This window comes from Onthophagus taurus, chromosome 10 (assembly GCF_036711975.1).
Source record: "Onthophagus taurus isolate NC chromosome 10, IU_Otau_3.0, whole genome shotgun sequence".
NCBI classification, from domain to species: Eukaryota; Metazoa; Arthropoda; class Insecta; order Coleoptera; family Scarabaeidae; genus Onthophagus; species Onthophagus taurus.
In genome coordinates this window covers 2425253-2437070 of record NC_091975.1, presented here as the reverse complement: position 1 = coordinate 2437070, position 11818 = coordinate 2425253, and the positions used below count along the sequence as shown (strand labels likewise).

Genomic DNA, 11818 nt, shown 5'->3' with positions numbered 1-11818 from the left:
TATATTTGTTTCCTTTCTTTAGGATGCCTCGCTTGAATAATTAATGGATTTATTTTCAGCGCAACCAATTCAAGATTACAACCGTGTTTCATTGTCAACTGCAGAGATTGATTTAAATAATTTAAAATGTTTACTTAAAAATTGTAATACGAATCGTCCCTGACTATTCTTTTTAAGTTATGTGTTGGAATTCTAAAATTTAAGAAATTAAAAAAAAATATATGCTTTTGTAACTAATTATCGAAGATGATTTTTGAGAGATAACGAATTATATTCACAGATAATGAAGATATTGAGGATGTTGTGGAAAAAAAGAAGAACATTGGCATATATTATGGATTATATTGTGAGATGATATCAAGAATTATATTAATGAGAGTTACAGATGAGAGGAATGATATTATAGAAGATTGTGAAAATAATCTCATAAGGTTGTCAAGTAATGATATTGCAGAATAATAAGGGAAAAGTTGAATACAAAAAGAATAAAAATTTACTACATGAAGAAAATGTGACAGACCAGAAAAATGTTAGATTATCATCAATTATATTGCAGGACGTCGTAGAGAAACTAACACCAAGGTCGATATTGATGAACTACATATATCATGGAACAAAGACAACATGGTCTTGGGTGCGCTAAATTCTTTTCGACCATAGATATGACAGAAAAATGTTTTTCCTAGATAATTACGTTGTGATCAGCAGATTAATTTCAAATCGCATTATACCCAATTTACTAATTAATCCAACAATGTTTTGGCATGAATTTCTCTCTATATGTTTCAATTTTTAGCATAATTAATTTTACAACAAATTAATCCAAACAGGTTTCCATTTAAGTTATTACAATTAATGAATTAATTATTTTCGATGAAAATTAATAGGATTATTTACGAGGGCTTATTACAAATAATCATTTCAACGAATAATCAGATATCCGATATGATAGTATTTGTATTCAAACCTAAACAAGAATTAATTAATATTAAAAGAAAAGAAAAAGAGAATATTAATTTAGTGATTCTTTCTTAATAAGAATTCTCGATATTCATTAATTTAATTTTAGCCCGTCAACCAGCGATCCCACTAATTAAAAAGGGGCGGTGGGTTGCGAGAAATTACAAACGACTACGCATAGATGGGACCTTAGAAATGTTCCAGCCATTTCTGAAATTGCCTTTGTGATTTACTATATTACACGTACACACAATGTTTTAATAACTAATTTTGTCTCATCGAATTGAACACAATTTTTGTTGATTCCTATATCTGAAAATTTAATGATGATCATGTACATACATAAAAGAAGGACTCAATATAACTACAATTAACGATATATCGTAGGACGAATTAAATGAAGATTGCATATTCTGTTATTGACGTTTCATAATGAATTGAAGTTTCGTAATGATATGGTGTATAATAATTGATATTGAAAAATTTATTTATTATCATGTTTTATATTGCGACCTCATAAACCCTTGACGTGAAACCAGGTATTAGATTATATTCAGAAAAATGCGCGAAAGTAGAATTTTTCCCATGATGCACCACTTGGAAAAATGAGATTGAGATAAAAATTAATTGAAAATTCTGTGTGATGAGAAAGTGTCTAAAAGCTAAATATGTGTAAAGTTCCAAATAAAACCGGGCATGCGTCGGTTCGTACAGAAATTATTTTGCGCTTCGTTCAAAAGACCAGCAAAAGGATAGTAACCCTGCTTGCTATCAGTACGATCTAGCGATTCAGTGCAGAAACACGCTCAACTCTCGGAAATCAGCCCGGTTGTATAAACCTGTTGATACGTGCATACAATTTTTAAAATAAATTAAATTTGTTTCGGCTAGTTCTTTCTTCGTTTCGAGTTAATTATGAATTATGTAAGTATATTTAGTTATAATAAATAAATTTAACATTTCAGAATTATTACTAAAAATATTGAGATTAAGTGGTTCGTAGCGACAACGTTATAACACATGCAGTTAAATTACATTTACAATGAACTAGCTGCAAATAAACTTATTAATTGAGTTACTTTGTTCTACAACTTCGTCCCAATTTAATTGAAATGTGGCAAAAATCTTAGCTAAATTTTATAATTAAATTATCAGTTTTTATAATTTGTAGCAATTGGAAAGGTTTTCAATCACAAATAAAAAGTTATTATATTCCAAAGTTTGCCTTAGACTCTTTTGTAGATGATATTAACAAAGTCTCTTAGGAAGCTTTGAAAGAACCACTCGAAACCATCTCGTAATATAAAATCCTTTTTCCTTTATATTTCCTTCTAAGAAGATTATTGTTATATTATATAATATTAAATTTCATTTTGAGTGTAAAGCAAATATAAAAAAATAGAATTAAATATAGATTAAAATACTTGAAAACTTAACTTTTTTTAAAATTAACACGTTAAAAATGTTGGATTATAAATTAAAAGCTAAAAGGAATTTTTAAAAATCCATTATTTTTTTATATACTGTTATAGTTTCAGATTGATTCACGTAGAAATGAATTATTTGCGCTTTTTTGCAACGTTGTGGAACAAAATCGACAAAAATAACATTTTTGCATTAAAAAATTGTTATCTAAAAAAACCAATTTACATCATAATTTTATTTATTACAATTGTTTCAAATTCATTTTGAAAGAATTTTAGGATTTTTGTGAGAATTTGAGAGTAGAGGTGCTTCAATCATAATTATTGATCTAATTTATATAGAAATGTTATGGTAACAAAGGTTGTAGGGCGAAATGAAAATACGAAATCCAGGAAGGATTTTTTAAGCAAAGCAAAAGCGTACAATGACTAGTGCAAATCTTTGTTTGTTGTCGTCAACGATTTAAAAGCGGCATGTTGACTTATCCAGAGAGAAGCGAGGCGAACAACATTGTCAAACCAAATGTGCCACCAAAAGCGCGAAGAAATATATTCTTCAAAATATCAAAGAGAAATAGAATGGTCGCAACAAAACAATTTTTAGAAACCTTATTTACGCGTAAACATTTATTAACGACTCATTAGGGTCGTGTTAACTATATCTATATTTATTTTTTGAATTTCGTATTCGCAGAAAACCCCTCTTTAATTTTTATATTTAACCAGCACATTTTTTATCGGGTGTTTTGAAGAGATTTTAGGTTTCATATAATACCCTTTGAAAGATTAGTTGTTAATACACCGGAATATCAACGAGTTTATCAACCGCGTCAGTTTAGATAAACTTTTTTTTTCAAGCACCCTTATCTTTTAAATGGAATACTAAAAAAAAACTCTGTTATTTCGGTGAGTTGTAAATACCAGCAAAGCTCCCTTTTTAAAGAGTCAGGTGCACATGTTCTTTTCGCCCATATATTGATGTCAAGCTTTGAATACAAACTTTTTCATTTGCAAAACATAACTGACTGAGATTAAAACTTTAAAATTCCAATTTCTCGCAGGAAATTGTTAGATTTTTTAAGGGTTTATTTCGATTTCTAATCATCAATACGAGTCAGAGATCAAATAAAGCAAGATAAATTTAATCTTATGGAATTCTATGCTGACTTCAAAGTGAATGAAGTCAAAGCCTTTTCCGGTATGTTGAAATTAGTTCCAGAAACTAAATTAAATAGTAAAACTATTTTCTTTTGTGTAGTACTTGTAAAGAAAGTTTTTTATTAATACTTAATTCAATTAAAATAAAGTTCTTTTCTTCCTCTTATCGTTTACGTAACTAGTTTACTTTATATGACGTATCACATCATACATCATCTGAAATTGCGGTTAAATAGCAAATTAGCAAGTAAACAAGAAATTTGTCGTTCTTTGCGACATCGTTTACATTCCTATTTTTTGCTTTGTACATTAATAGAAAAACCTTTTTCTAAAAAAAAAAAATATCGACAATAAATTATTCAAAACGCGAAAACGTGTAACATCGGAAAAGAACTTATTTATGATCTTCGCCTCATCTTATCAATATTCTAGAACTACAACTTCCCTTTGTCTCGAGAGAGTACGCGTTGTAGTTTTATTTTAGGTTGTGAATCGACGATATTCTAAATTCAAATTTTATTTTAAATTCTTTTTTTATGTACAACGTGTACAAAAAATTTTTTTAGTATTTACATACTCAAAATCTATTTTTGTATATCCCACTGACGATAGACCTATAAAAAAATATCCACAGGATCATAAAATCGCGCATAAACGTTTACGATTGGAATAATTTATTATAAGCTCGAATCCTGCTTGTGCATGAAAAGCCGCCCTACCTTTGCGCGCGTTTATAAAATTCCCAACTCTTCTTTATATAATTTATAGATCTTTTATATAATAACTTTTGTCTATGGATTGAGAAAAACAATCTTAAAATCCGATTTAAGAATCCATCTATCAAACAAACAATATGTATTACGAATTTGAATTGAGGTTGTTTTGTTGAGGGGTAAAACCCTTAGATCAAGTAGAACGAGATTTGTCGTTATTCGAATTCTATCCGTTGTGCTCGAGATATACAATAAAATGGAAATAAGCTCGTTTTAAAATAGAAAAGAAATTTCGAATTTGTTTGAAAAACATTCTAGTGTTATCGAACTGGTTTATATAAACTTGCACTCTAAACAAAGATAAATAAGGATTAATTTGTTGTATATATTTTACTGATTATAATTTAACTATCTTTTGTAGTCATTTTGAAACGAAAATGGCCCGATAAACGCCATGTTAAAGTTCGTGCAGAGACGATAGGCGATTAACTGTTCTTTAAACTATCTGTTAACGTCATGTTAATTTAACCAAGCGCCAGCATAATGCTTTAACCACTCAGAAAGTAAATAGCTTACTCAACGATTTGTTAAAAACTGATTAAGGTGGAGTATGTAATCGAACAATATCAACGTATGTTAGTGAGCTAGTAAAAACGTGAGTAAAGCTCGCAATTGCTTCAAGTTGTTCAAGAAAGGATTTTTTACCTTTCTTTGATTATTCATTAATTTTGTTGTATTGAGCACTTTTTTGAAACACTCTCTTTGTTAATAAACCGTTCCTATGAAGTTGAACTAATCAGCGTGTTGCCTTCACTTATTTAATGTTTACAAAACCGTTCTTTCTGCTCCTTGTTTTATCAGAGCAACTTAAAACAGTATTGAGTAAGAATATACTTGCATTTTGCTACTTGCTTCGTCAGCCGCTCCTAGACTGGATGTTAGGTTGGATTGGCTGCCGTCGTTGATTCTAGATGGCGCAGAAATACCATACAACTCCATCATTGCGAATATTACTTTGCCTTTTTAACCAGAACCCATACAAGTCTGCAAAAATTGTAAGATATAAGATACAAAAGTAATCGAAGGTAATTTGATTATGATTATGTTTGAGTCAGACTTTTTTTCGGATTGTGAGCTTTTATGTAGCTCTATGCAATTATTATAAAATAACAAATATAGCAAGAAAAACAGTTCATAAAAAACACACATCATATTCGTATTTCACAAACCAATACATACTTTTTAAAATTGAAAAAAAAACTGTGCCACCAGAAAACCAGCCCGAATTATTCATTCCCCAACGGGAAATGAATGTGAGCTAACTAATTAACAAAACCACTCTACGGGGTTTGAATATATTAGCTCGGATTTTTTATGAACTCGACTTCCTAAATTTGACTAATTCGACGGCAATTAAAGTTATTTTAATGAAATTAATTCTTGGGGATTAAATTTAGCAAGTTGTGCAAACAAATATTTTTGATGAAAACCCCAAAAAATAAGTAAAAGAAAAGAAATTAATTGACGTAATATAATCTTCGTTTGCCACATTTTCTTTTTCTTAAAATAGAACGAAAATTTATTATTACAGCAACAATAAATTTGACGAATTTTATTATCAGTTAACTTTTCTTTTTTTTTGTTTCAGGGTTGAAAATATCCACCAATTTAATCATTTCAATTCAAAACGGGGATGTCAGAAGACCTAAAATACATCTACATAAAGAACATAACAATCATGACGCAAAATAACATAGCCATTGTTTCGATTAACAACAAAACCTTTGAAATTCACGGACTTGAAAATCTCGACAACAACACAGATTATGAAATCGGGATGTGTAACGTTTGTAACTCTTCGATTACATCGTATGTGCAAATTTACGCTGAATATCACGGATATTTGGCGTTCATCGTTTGTATTTTTGGAACTATTGCAAATATTTTCAACATCATAGTTTTAACGAGAAAAGAAATGGCATGTGTTCCAATAAATCGAATTCTTACTGGACTAGCTGTTACCGATATGCTCTTGATGGTCGAATATATGATTTTCGCTTATTATTATCACGCCGTTGTTATGAAAGAGTATCAATTTCCTTATTGGGGAGCTGTTTTTATGTTGGTACACATTCATTTTACTCAAATAGCACATACAGTATCGATTTGTTTAACTTTAACATTAGCTGTATGGCGATATTTAGCTATTGGGTAAGTCTATTTATATAACAAAATAATGTAATTTATATCGTTTTGAAAATTAATATTAAATACATTTCGATTGAAATATTTCAAAATAATTTCGTATAAAATATATATTTTATGAACATTTTGGGACTTTATGATGTTTACTTAAACGTCATCTTATGACAAAAAACAGATCGTTGACGTCACCCTATCGAAAAATAAGTTTTATGTGAAGGAATATATATTATAAATATATATATTTATTTATTTACCTTATATGTGTTTAGTGCTGATTTATGGCAAAAACGACTATATATAAAAAGATGGATTTGTTTAATCAACATTTTATAAAAATTTCATATCTGATTTGGAGTTTTATTATTAATAAAGTTGTAAAAGTTGTATATGAAATAACTAAATTGAACCAGCTATTTGATGAACATTTTTAATTAATTTCTATAGTTACCTGTTTCAATAAATTACATTTGTTTATGAGATATATTCAGTAATTTTACGATTTATAAAATCCGAATTAAATATATATATTGTTGCCATTAACATTAATAGGAAAAGCTACCGAATATCTAATAATTGGTACATCCAAAATAACAAGGAATGATAACGCTTAAAAAGCTAGTCCTGTGTACTTAATGTCTCCTTTATGAACGATTTAGACAAGTAATAGCAATACCTTACTTTTAGTCAGCAGTACCTAGCCTTCTATAAGAAAGATACCTTTACTGGCAGTATCTAGTCTTCTACCAACGGTATAATATAAAGTCTCCTAATATCTAAATGTAGTTCTTTGCCAACAGTATCTAGTCTTCTATGAGTAGTATCTGGTTATCCATTTGTAGTGTCTAGTTTTCTGCAAAGTGTATTCAGTCTTCTACAAAACAATTTTAGTCCTCCATTAACAGTATCTTATGTTCTGTCAATAGTATCTAGTCTCCTATAAGAAAGATGTCTTTAATTGGCAGCACCAGGTCTTCAGCCAATGGTACCTTGAGTTCTACGAACAATATCTAGATTTTCCTTCATTATCTGTATTCATTATCTGTATCCATACCTGTAATAGCAGTGTAATTCTTTGCCAGCAGTATTTAATCCTTTACAACAACATTAGATCTTTTATTAGCAGTATCTAATTTTCTATTTCAACGACTATGTCTAGACTTTCATTAGGAGTATCTTGTCTTCTATCAGCAATAAATAATCTACCATACAATACAGCAAGGAATGCCAGCAACCAGGAAATTGCTATTTCCATTACCAAAAGCGTAGCTATTGTTCAGCAACATCATATTTAAGCAACTTTAATTTTTATGTAGATTTACAATTAATAAGTAGTAAACAAATCCATTTTGAAAAATAAATTTAATAAACCGATACAATTTAATTTTAGATAATTACTTTTAAGGTATCGTAAAAGCAAAAGTAAAAAACACGAAGTACTTAAAAGAGATTTTTTTACAAGTCACTTGAAAGTATTCTTTTTAGTCGCGCTTTTATTTCTTCTTTTGATGTCGTTTTTTTCTTTGTAGATATCCTGAAAGAAGTAGCGTTCTCTGTTCAGAAACTCGATGTACCATAGCGATATGTCTAAGTTATGTACTTCCGATCATTCTTTGCATCCCAACATATTTTGCTTTTTCAATCAAAGGAGTACAAGTCGAAGAAGACGGAAAATTTTACGTCTTGTACACTTCGAGTATATCGTCGAACGAAAATTTTATTATATTTAATTTATGGACTTACGCCGTTGTAATGAAATTGTTCCCCTGTTTGATTTTAACCGTAATTAGTGCTTGGTTAATTAAAACTTTATATAAAGCAAAAAAACGTAAAAAGGTTTTAAAATCGTATAACCAAATCCCAAAAGAAACTGTTGATTCTAGTGGGAATATTAAAAAGAAATCAAAAGCGGAAAGAAGAGCCGAGAGAACGACTAAAATGTTGGTTGCAGTTTTAATTTTATTTCTCATTACTGAATTTCCTCAAGGGATTTTCGGATTATTAAGCGGATTAAAAGGAAAGTGTTTCTTTTTGAGTTGTTATCAAGAATTCGGAGATATAATGGATATGTTGGCTTTATTAAACGGCTCGATTAATTTTATATTGTATTGTTCCATGAATAGGATGTTCAGGGTAATGTTTGGACAGATGTTCAGGAAACGCATTTTCATCAAATTAAGCGGAAAATCCAGGAATACGGATGCGCATACAACCACAACGTATGTAACTAAATATAGATATAAAGCGAAATTAGGTTGTGAATTAAAGTTAATTTATCAACAATTTTAGAGCAATGGCTGTGACGAACACAACAGAAATATGACTGAAAATCTTAAAACCAGATCCTTTTCAAGATACATTTCAAGATACGCCTGTTTAAAAGGAAAATCATCAAAATGAGATGAATTTAAGAAAATAATAAATGTACTGTTGTAACTTTTTCTTCTTAAAACTGAATGTAACTAAGATGTAACTCAAGTATATGTGCAAATATTAAAGTCGATTTAAGTACAGGTTTTCGCTTTTTATTTCTTTTTTTTCCTTTACCAACTGAATAATTTTTTACTCGGCAAAAAGGTGAACACAAAAGAATGGTTTAAAAAAAGTGTGATTTATATTTGCACAATGTCATTCTTTGTTGTCTGGGGTTTTCTTACCCGTTTACGTACTTTAGAAGTAAAGTTTGTTGACGTCGTTTTCACACTCCAAACTAACGCGGTAAGACAGTGTATCGATTTTCTCTCAGGTTAACCAAAGGTTTTGTTAGAAGTTTGATTTATAAAGAATATAACATATTTTTCTTTTTTTTAATTCGACGAAAACAAACAGATACGATTAAATAGGTAATCATGATCGCATATCAAGTACTTAAATTACATTCAAAATTAAATTGTAATCGAATTGTTTCGCAGAACAGTACTTCATTACCATAACAACACGTTTCAGTTGTGTGTTGGGGCTGATATTATTAGAAATAATCCAATGTGATAGATTAATCGATTCCTGTTTAATGAATAATTTGGTCGACGTTGTCCTCTGAGGTCATTTGCGTTTGCTATCTCGAAAGGGAATGCTATTGTAATATATTCTATTTTCGATTTAAAATAATTAAAACTTACATTTATTTAAGACAACTCGCAAAAAATAATGTTGTGCTTTGACTACCTTCATGTTGTTTCTCTTTGTTAGATGACTCAACACGGAAAAACTTAAATATAATCACAAAGTATGTGAAAAGCTGCTTCTTCCCAAGCCTAGCTCTCGATATTTCTCAGTACATTGACCTGTTGAACCTAACATAATTAAAAACGAAGTGGTGTATGCACTAAATATGTTTAAGAATGAATTAAGGGAATCTATAGGGGTGGCCTTTCTTTTGTATGTCTAAAATTTCTTGCCATCACACAATTTCTTTCCAATTTGTCTCATACCAGACTACGTGTTTCTGTCTTTTCAATCTTTCTTCTGTTACTAGTCTTATTTTTTTCAATTGTCAGTTTTTTAGCTATTATTGGGAACGAGAATGTCGAGTTTTGGATGGACAATCTCCATTATCTGCGTGAAGACTCAATGGAACTAAATATAAATGTGTCACTTGCACAGAAATTTTCTAGAATCTTTATTTTACGAAATTTCATTTTTACAAAGCTGTTAAGAGAATAGATTCGATAAAGTTTAAAATTAAAACTCTTTGAATGCAAAATAACAATTAGTACTTTCGCTTGGAAACGGTTCTCTTGTACGGATTAAAATTAATGCTTTGAAAAATTGTTCCAAGTTCCGTTTAATTTCTTTTGTATAATTTGTTCTGTATAGTGTACAGTTTACGAAAAAATGTAATTTATGATTTATTCTAGGAAACTAACCAACATTAGCTAATCCTCATTATCCTTTGATGTTTACTCTACCTTTTATACCCGCTAACTTGATAACGAAAAAGTTTACTAAGACGAATTAATAAAAGTTCTCAAGCTGTCATTCATCATAAAACTACGAAAAAGTTGCCGGAAAATATCAAGGTGCAAAACATCAGAAATCCAAAAAACTTGAAAAGTAACTTTAAAGGATCTTACCTTAATTATTATCGCGTTATTAGGTAATGTTTGTTGATGGTGATGAAGATCCATTTTTCCAACACACAGCACGCAATACAATGAATATAATCCACGCACTTAAACTGCAAAAGAAGATTATGATAATAAATTACTCGTTAATAAAACACCAATTTTACCTTTTCAACAATATTCTCAACAATTTTTTACCAGGAATCACCTGGAATGGAAAAGTTAAAATAACGCAGGATAAATTCCGAGTTGAGAGGAAATTCAATTTCCCATTTTTCCACCTTGAAAGTTAACTAAAAAACTAGACTAAAAATGCATTTTGTGAAAACCAACATCCAAATCGAAATAAAAAAAATATTTTTCCATGGTGTCAACCTAAATCATCTTTTACATGCATACAAAATTACGAAATTTACATGTGAAAATAAAGGGGGAAACACTCGCTATGTGAATTTTTCGGACATGGTGCTTCTTCAATTTGTTTTATTTTTCTGATAAAAATATTGTTTGTACGACAAAAATATCTCCTTAAGTAAATTTCGTATATAACTTAATAAAGTTTATTTAATTTGTTAAAAGGCTCCACTTTAGAGGAATTCATCAAAATACATTAATGTATTACTACTTCAATTCTTTTAGTTCTTCTCTCCTCAGACATTTAATTAAGTCCCTTCTTTTTCACCTTTAACGCTTCCTGTACGATCGATACCTTTCAACCTTTCAAACATTACTTTAAAAAAAATTCATACAAAATTCTTTGTCTACTGATGTTTGAAAAATTAATATTGCAGGAATTGCAAACAAAAACAAGAAAATAATAATAAAGTGTCCCTATTAAATTCTTTTAAAACTAGCAGGGAAAATATAGCAATATATGAGTGCTTTTATTTTCAAAAAATTATAACAGCGCTGAAATTAATCGGATTAAAATCACTTTTTGCATCTTTGGTTATTCACTACCACGAAAGCCGGTTTCATACGTCTATGTATCAAATGTGTCTAACAATGACGTGTATATTCAATGAAGGTTGAAGTATACAAGATGAAAGCTAACGGTAAAAGGGATCATTTCCCTCGTGGCTGATGGAACCTTTTCCGCTTCAGATCTCACTCGGAGGTAATAAAGCATGTCCGGCAATATTTTTAGATCAATTGCATCAAAAGCCTTTGAGAAATCTAAGAGATGCCCCTCCGTTATCGGTATCTCGAACAATATCGGTTACTACATTCATTAACGCTGTGATATCCCAAATCCTACGACGTCTTACACCGAAAAAAATACACAATACAACAAAAT

General features: G+C 29.7%; 1 protein-coding gene across 1 annotated transcript; it reads left to right on the top strand.

The window, feature by feature from the left end:
* Window positions 1-1714: 1714 nt before the first annotated feature.
* Window positions 1715-8970, top strand: LOC111428495 (G-protein coupled receptor dmsr-1). Its single transcript, XM_023064036.2, has 4 exons — window positions 1715-1884; window positions 5904-6466; window positions 7987-8676; window positions 8747-8970. The coding sequence occupies exons 2-4, from the start codon at window positions 5949-5951 to the stop codon at window positions 8778-8780; spliced, it is 1242 nt and encodes a 413-aa protein (XP_022919804.1). The 5' UTR covers window positions 1715-1884; window positions 5904-5948; the 3' UTR covers window positions 8781-8970.
* The last annotated feature ends 2848 nt before the right edge of the window (window positions 8971-11818 follow it).

Bases quoted from the DNA above. Each gene is read 5' to 3' on its own strand.
- LOC111428495 (XM_023064036.2), top strand. From the start codon at position 5,949: ATGTCAGAAGACCTAAAATACATCTACATAAAGAACATAACAATCATG. The intron at 6,467-7,986 runs GTAAGTCTATTT...TTTTCTTTGTAG, and splicing joins TGGCGATATTTAGCTATTGG to ATATCCTGAAAGAAGTAGCG. The intron at 8,677-8,746 runs GTATGTAACTAA...CAACAATTTTAG, and splicing joins GATGCGCATACAACCACAAC to AGCAATGGCTGTGACGAACA.